Consider the following 8,113-nt stretch of genomic DNA (forward strand, 5'->3'; position numbering starts at 1 on the left):
AAGGATAGGACATTCCAGGGGGACAAGATCTAAAGGGCCAATAAAAATCTACAGAATTACTAGCGGAACCTTAGTCACCAAACAAAAGACCAGAACCAGACCTGCCAGGAAATGATAGGTTACTAGGATCCATTATTTTTTTGAGCACCAGGCTGGAAATCCCTGTGCCTCCTCATAGTGGCGACCTACATACCCTCTACTTCTGATCCCATAGCAGATAAAAAAAGAAGACAGACTGCAAGAGAGCGAGAAAAGGGGGGCAAGACAATCTCGTCTTCTCTCCTTGAGGCGTTTGTCCGACCTTACCCCTCAGGGTAAGGGGTAAGTTCAGCCCTAGCCTTACCAACAACCACTAATCCTGCCTACCCGACGATCAACCCTAAACGTCAGACCCCGGCTTTGGCGACAGCCCCTACTATGATTAAGGTGTAGGGTGTATAAATGTTAAACAACAATAAATGTCAAGTCAAAACCAAGAGATGTCAGACAGGCCAAGTCAAAACCAAGAGAAGACAGACAGGCCAAGTCAAAACCAAGAGATGTCAGATAGGCCAAGTCAAAACCAAGAGAGGTCAGAGAGGCAAAGTGAAAGCCAATAAATGTCAGACAGGCTAAGTCAAAACCAAGAGATGTCAGACAGGCCAAGTCAAAGCCAAGAGATGTCAGACAGGCCAAGTCAAAACCAAGAGATGTCAGATAGGCCAAGTCAAAACCAAGAGATGTCAGACAGGCCAAGTCAAAACCAAGAGATGTCAGACAGGCCAAGTCAATACCAAGAGATGTCAGATAGGCCAAGTCAAAATCAAGAGATGTCAGACAGGCCAAGTCAAAACCAAGAGAAGACAGACAGGCCAAGTCAAAACCAAGAGAGGTCAGAGAGGCAAAGTGAAAGCCAATAAATGTCAGACAGGCCAAGTCAAAACCAAGAGATGTCACCCTCTTGCTAACATGTTGGACCAATGGAGGCTGGGTGAAACTCTGTTTGAGCTTTTATATCTACTATATCTGTTTTAGCATGCATTTTGTAATTTCGGGTTTTAGCCATGTTTTGGCATGCTCTTAGTAAATGTTAATCTATGTTTGTTTAGTTGGTTTTGGGATTTATTATCCTTTCTGTTATGTTTCTGTTCACACTATATCTGACTCTTGCTTGTTACCTATGCTCTGTCAGTGTTTCATGTATTATATTTCTGTTTTCCTGCTTGGCCAGCATCCTAACCACACTGCGGTGTATGTTCCGCTGGTCAGCAGTCTATTTGGATTTATTATTAATGGCTATTCCTATAGTGGAGTGAAGTATCCAGTTTGTGTGTCCAGTGTGAACAGTGTCCTATATTTATATTCTGTGGAGTCTGCTTAGACTCAACCGTATTCTTGTCTTGTGTTCAGTGTGAACAGTGTTCTATATTATATCTTGTGTATCTAGATATCCCTGTTACCTGTCCATGGGGAATCTGGGGAATTGAGAATCAGGACAAGATATCTCCGTGCCCCAATGTGGACTATGGGAGATTGCGTTCTAGTATCAAGACATTCCTGTTTCTACTGGAGGTATCTGGGGGATTGTGATATTTCCTGTTTAGCTATAGATCCCTGTTTCTGGTCCATGGACTTGGAGTCTATTGGACGTTCTGGGGGATTACGCTATATTCCTGTCTGTTCCTGAAGTCTGGTGACTTATCCGTTTTCTTGTCTGGTGTTTTGAACTCTATTTGTTATTAGTTATTGTATTCTGGTCTCTTCAGTTTTGTACATGTCTACATATCTAAAGTGACCTCTGTTCATGGCCACAGATCTATAGAGTCCTCTGTTCATGACCACTGAGTCCTCTGTTCATGTCCGACGATCTTTAGTGTCCTCTGTTCATGTCCACTGATGGTGTCCTCTGTGCTGCTCACTGATCTGTGTCCTCTGAACTTATATACTATAGAGTTGCATTTTCCTGTTAGTTTTCTGGTTGGTGACCGACTATTTATTAGTGTGTGTTTTTATTAGGCCCCAGCACTTTAGTTCAGGGAGGGACCGGCGGCCAGTTGTCGACTCACCGTTTAGGGTGAGTGGGCAAGTAGGCAGGGAGAGCGGTTTTAGGGTCAGTTTAGGGCTCACTCTCCCTGTCCCCTGGTCGATCCCTGACAGATCAGATCAAGTCAAAACCAAGAGATGTCAGAGAGGCCAAGTCAAAGACAAGATACAGTACAGAATCAGAAAGCAAGACAGTAGTTAGGTCTTCATAACTGTGTCCATAAATCTCTCACATAAATGTACCCAAACAATTACTTTTGGCAAACTCATTGTTTCACTTCTTATTTCATTTCCAAAATCTTTTAAGGTTGAGGTAAAGAAGAAGCTTTGAAATGATTAAGGTTTTTCTCAAGACCTGGACAGCGTCACAGCTAAGAATCTTATTATGTTCCCAAGAAAGACACAAGAAGCCGCAGAGACTCAATTACTACTGCAATTAATTGTGCAGAAATATCCAAACTCTTTTCTCCAAAGTCTGAATTTCTCTTGGGATGACAACACAACCGTATAACTACCCCCAACTTCTCCAGAACACAGAACCCACCATCCATGTCTGTAAGAGAATTTCTGCCAGCCCAGGTAAGTAGGGAGGTCCAGGGGAAGAACATCACTGAAATTAGAGATGGTCTCATCGCTGATATTAAATAGAAGTGCAGAATAGAAATATAGAACAGAATGGTGTAAAGATGAGGTCACTTGTCTATAAAATAGACAAAAGCAAAAACTACTCCAGTAAATCTCTGTGGTGTACATACACATTATGGAGGGGGAGATAAATATCATGGAGGTGTATATAGATGGTCTCAGGTTTTCGTTAAAAGGTGTACACTGGAAAGATGTCAATCGTTCTTTCTGACTGCATGGTTTTACCTCTTTTATGTATCCTGCTTTTTATCTTCAATAAAGAAGAGTACCAGCATGGTCAGACATGCATCTCTTACATTATATTCTAATATTTGTTATATGGATTTTTTTCTATTAGATTCATTGTAGGCATCGGGGCCTCGTGTACATGTGAAGATCTCAGATGTTGTCGGAATGTCAGTAATTACCATCACGACGATGAATCTCAGCCTCCCATCTCCTTTCTTCTTGGCTGGGATCCTCGGACTAGAACATCTCCATGTTTGGATTTCTTTGCCCGTCTTTTTCATGTACTTAGTTGCTTTGTTGGGAAATGTTTGTGTTCTGTTTATCATAAAAACCGAGCCAAGTCTCCACCAACCCATGTATCTTTTAATCTTTATGTTATTGTCTGTCGATCTCATCCAGTCTAATTCCACCGTCCCCAAAATGCTTCTTATTTTCTGGTTCAACAATCGGGAGATCTTCTTTGAGGGTTGTCTGATCCAGATGTTTTTTGTCCATTCTTTTTCTGTCATGAGTTCCTCTGTGCTCTTGGCCATGGCCTTTGATCGCTATGTGGCGGTGTGTCACCCGTTGAGGTACGTCACCATCCTCAGCACCCCGGTCATCACAAAGATTGGCATATTAGTGGCCATGAGAGGAATTCTCTTGATATTCCCACACCCATTTTTGGTCAAGAGGCTGCCATTTTGTGGTAGCCACCTTATTGCACAGACCTATTGTGAACACATGGCAGTAGCCAAGCTCTCCTGTGGTGACATCAGGGTTAATAGTATCTATGGGTTATTTGTCGCTCTCTCAGTGGTGGGAGTAGATATTGTGTTTATTGCAGCGTCTTACACTTTGATAGTGAAGGCCGCCCTGAGGCTTCCATCTCACAAGGCTCGGCGTAAAGTTTGGAACACGTGTGTCACTCACATCTGTGTAATTCTTGTGGCTTACATCCCAGCGCTCTTCTCATTTGTGTCTCAGAGGTTTGGGGGGCACAAGGCGTCACCCACCAAAATCCTTCTGTCCAATCTCTACCTGATCTTTGCTCCTATGTTAAATCCGATCATTTATGGAATCAACACAAAAGAGATTCAGAAGAACGTGGTGAAAATCTTACATTCTCAGAAGTCACGGAACCTGTAATATGAAGAAACAGTATTGACCCTGATGTATATCACAGTCTATGGGTATCACAGACCTACAGGAGATGGAGAACACAAGACATCGGACCACTCAGTCCAGCCAATGTCTTAGAGCGTTGGCTCAAGGGCTGATTATGGGATCATACATGTGTATTTGTATAATCTAAGGCATGGGTGAGGGTTCATTCAGACTGTGTCATTGTTTTGCGTATTCCAGTTTTATTGGGGGTCTGTCTTCCTGGGTTATACTCCTTTGTAGCAGCTGGATGAGATAAGGGTCCAGGAAGAGAGATGCCCCCCCCCCCCACCTGGTGGGATCAGAGGGGAGGGGGGGGAGGGATGGAGTTTTTCCCTCCTATAAAAGAAGACTTATAAGACTGAGATGCTACACAAAAAAAATTTTGGTTCAAAAAACCTGTGGCATAAGCTGACAAGATCCTAAGAACAGCTGTAGACTCACTCACAAGGACTGCTATACCATTATGCCGTAAGGACTTCATTTTTGTTTTCTGAACTTGCCTTGCTAAACCCTTTATATATTTTTGCACCTGTATGTCATTTGTTTATTTTATAAGTAGCACTGTGATACCTTTTATCAGATTAAATGTTTAATTAATCAGCTCTGGTCTTTGATCTCTAAATATAGGAGCTCACCTTTCTGAAGGCAGCTCTGGTGAAACACGTTTATCTAAGGGTTAATTTGGTGACTTGCTGGGACTAGTAGTGGATACCCAGAGGTCTGGTGGCTTTAACCCTTGCACCATCACACTCTCTCTAGCGTCTTGGCTGGACCGATAGGGTGTGATCGTGACAAATATATATATATATATATATATATATATATATATATATATACATATATACTGTTCACTAGTGATCTGTATGTAAAGCTATGTACTCCTCATGTAAATCTTCATGTCTTGTGATGTCTGCCATTATTTTATTTGCCTTAGTAGAAGCTGCCTGGCACTGGTTGCTAAAGCTGAGATAACTCTCCACAGTGTCCTTCTTCTCTATCTATGTTGATACAAAAGAGGTAGATGGAGAACAGCACTGAACCCATCCCATGTGCCCGTGGTCACCTGGACTGCCAATCCAGCGAACAACCATAGAAAGTGCAAAGTCCACAGCACCAATCTGGAGGCTAGCCTCCAGATTGGTGCTGTGGCCTTCTTACTTTCTATGTTGATACAAAGGTGTTTTACCATTTAATCCATTACTGTGCATGTTGTTTATCTCCTCTGTTATCTGCAAATACAGATTTTATACTGCAGGGATGACCAGATGGTGGATCACCATTGACTTAATATAAAGTTTAGACCATGGAGCCTGGAACATGTATGGTGGTGTCTAGAGATGAGCGAACTTTTGAAAAATTTGATTCGCCTATTCGCTGAATTTTTAGAACAAATTTGGTTCGATCCAAATTTATTTGCTGGGAATCTATATTAAAAACAGCCATTTCTGGACTACAGAGAGCCTCAATAGGGGTATAGAACACTTTTCTGTGTTCTAACACGCATATGGAGTTTGCTGGGGTAGTGAAATAATACTGTTATTCAGAATGATATGCAGATTACAGGCATCGCTATTAGAATCACTGCTGCAGAGCGTCACAATGACAGAGCCTGGAGGTGGCATCAGTATGAGGAGACCATATAGTGTCTGAATGACACAGCGTGGAGGTGTTGGCAGCATGAGGAGACCATATAGTGTCTCAATGACACAGCATGGAGGTGTTGGCAGCATGAGGAGACCATATAGTGGCTGAATGACACAGCCTGGAGGTGGCAGCAGCAGGAGACCAAATAGTGGCTGAATGACACAGTGTGGAGGTATTGGCAGCAGCAGGAGACCAAATACTGGCTAAATGACACCACGTGGAGGTGTTGGCAGCATGAGGAGACCATATAGTGACTGAATGACACAGCGTGGAGGTGTTGGCAGCATGAGGAGACCATATAGTGACTGAATGACACAGCGTGGAGGTGTTGGCAGCATGAGGAGACCATATAGTGGATGAATGACATAGCATGGAGGTGTTGGCAGCATGAGGACACCATATAGTGGATGAATAACATAGCGTGGAGGTGTTGGCAGCATGAGGACACCATATAGTGGATGAATGACCCAGCGTGGAGGTGTTGGCAGCATGAGGAGACCATATAGTGGCTGAATGACACAGCGTGGAGGTGTTGGCTGCATGAGGAGACCATATAGTGGCTGAATGACACAGCCTGGAGGTGTTGGCAGCGTGAGGAGACCATATAGTGGCTGAATGACACAGCGTGGAGATGTTGGCAGCATGAGACCAAATAGTGGCTGAATGACACAGCGTGGAGCTGTTGGAAGCATGAGGAGACCATATAGTGGCTGAATGACACAGTGTGGAGGTATTGGCAGCAGCAGGAGACCAAATACTGGCTGAATGACACCACGTGGAGGTGTTGGCAGCATGAGGAGACCATATAGTGACTGAATGACACAGCGTGGAGGTGTTGGCAGCATGAGGAGACCATATAGTGGCTGAATGACACAGCGTGGAGGTGTTGGCAGCATGAGGGGACCATGTAGTGGATGAATGACATAGCGTGGAGGTGTTGGCAGCATGAGGACACCATATAGTGGATGAATGACCCAGCGTGGAGGTGTTGGCAGCATGAAGAGACCATATAGTGGCTGAATGACACAGCGTGGAGGAGTTGGCTGCATGAGGAGACCATATAGTGGCTGAATGACACAGCCTGGAGGTGTTGGCAGCGTGAGGAGACCATATAGTGGCTGAATGACACAGCATGGAGGTGTTGGCAGCATGAGGACACCAAATAGTGGCTGAATAACACAGCGTGGAGGTGTTGGCAGCATGAGACCAAATAGTGGCTGAATGACACAGTGTTGAGGTGTTGGAAGCATGAGGAGACCATATAGTGGATGAATGACACAGCCTGGAGGTGGCAGCAGCAGGAGACCAAATAGTGGCTGAATGACACAGTGTGGAGGTGTTGGCAGCAGCAGGAGACCAAATACTGGCTGAATGACGCCACGTGGAGGTGTTGGCAGCATGAGGAGACCATATAGTGACTGAATGACACAGCGTGGAGGTGTTGGCAGCATGAGGAGACCATATAGTGGCTGAATGACACAGCGTGGAGGTGTTGGCAGCATGAGGAGACCATATAGTGGATGAATGGCACAGCCAGGAGGTGGCAGGAGCAGCATCAGGAGTCCTGAAAGTGAAACGGTGACAGAGTGGTGTGGTGGGTGGCAATACCAGTACCCGGTGACGAAGGTGGGTGAAAAAAGGTCTGAAGCGTAGGAATGTTTGTAACTGGGGAGCAGCGCCTTAAATCTGTTTGGCACTATCCATATTTGTGTTGGTGTAGCACCATGGTCAATCTACTCTGAGGCATCAGGCATTGGTGGGTGGAAATCCCGGCTGATTCATCCCTGATTCATCTTCACAAAGGTCAGTCTCTCCACATTTTTGGTGGACAGACGAGTTCTCCTTGGGGAGACTATGGCCCGGCCGCACTAAACACCCGCTCTGATGGCACACTACTGGCCGGACAGGACAGCTTTTCCAGGTCAAACTCTGCTAGTTGCAGCCACAAATCAAGTTTGGCTGCACAGAAGTCCAGCAGATCTTCAATGGTTGTTGGCATGGCCATGTCAAGGTATGCCAACACCTGCTGGTTCAGGTCCTGCTCCATGTCTACCTGCTGCTGATGAGTTGCTTCACTATGCGGGTGAAGAAAGATTCTCATCAGCGACTGTAGACTTAGGCTGTTGATAATGGAGCTGGTACTGCTCCTGCCACCCCACCCCTCCCCAGCAGCTGTGGCAGTGGAAGGTGAGCGCAGCCCCCCCCCCCCCCATTCAGACCTGCGAGTGGATGGACGATGGCGCTGATAGGCATCGGCCAACTGGCTACATAAGATGCCTCTGTAGTAGGTCATTTTGTCCTCCATCTCAGTGGGTGTAAAAAAGGCCCCTGTTTTGTGGCAGTAGCGAGTGTTCAATAGGGTGAAGATCCAGAAGTCATCACGCTGCCGAATGGTGACAATTTGGCTCTCACTACGCAAGCAAGTGAG

At 45.2% G+C, this 8,113-nt stretch overlaps 1 protein-coding gene across 1 annotated transcript; it reads left to right on the forward strand.

Annotated features, from left to right (window-relative positions):
• The first annotated feature begins 3,072 nt into the window (after window positions 1–3,072).
• LOC130357545 (olfactory receptor 52P1-like) lies at window positions 3,073–7,748 on the forward strand. The gene is made up of 2 exons (XM_056560240.1): window positions 3,073–3,995; window positions 7,724–7,748. The coding sequence occupies exons 1-2, from the start codon at window positions 3,085–3,087 to the stop codon at window positions 7,746–7,748; spliced, it is 936 nt and encodes a 311-aa protein (XP_056416215.1). The 5' UTR covers window positions 3,073–3,084.
• Window positions 7,749–8,113: the final 365 nt, after the last annotated feature.

This window comes from Hyla sarda, chromosome 2, assembly GCF_029499605.1.
Source record: "Hyla sarda isolate aHylSar1 chromosome 2, aHylSar1.hap1, whole genome shotgun sequence".
Taxonomy (NCBI): Eukaryota; Metazoa; Chordata; class Amphibia; order Anura; family Hylidae; genus Hyla; species Hyla sarda.

Bases quoted from the DNA above. Each gene is read 5' to 3' on its own strand.
- LOC130357545 (XM_056560240.1), top strand. From the start codon at position 3,085: ATGAATCTCAGCCTCCCATCTCCTTTCTTCTTGGCTGGGATCCTCGGA. The intron at 3,996-7,723 runs ACATTCTCAGAA...CTGGTTCAGGTC, and splicing joins AAGAACGTGGTGAAAATCTT to CTGCTCCATGTCTACCTGCT.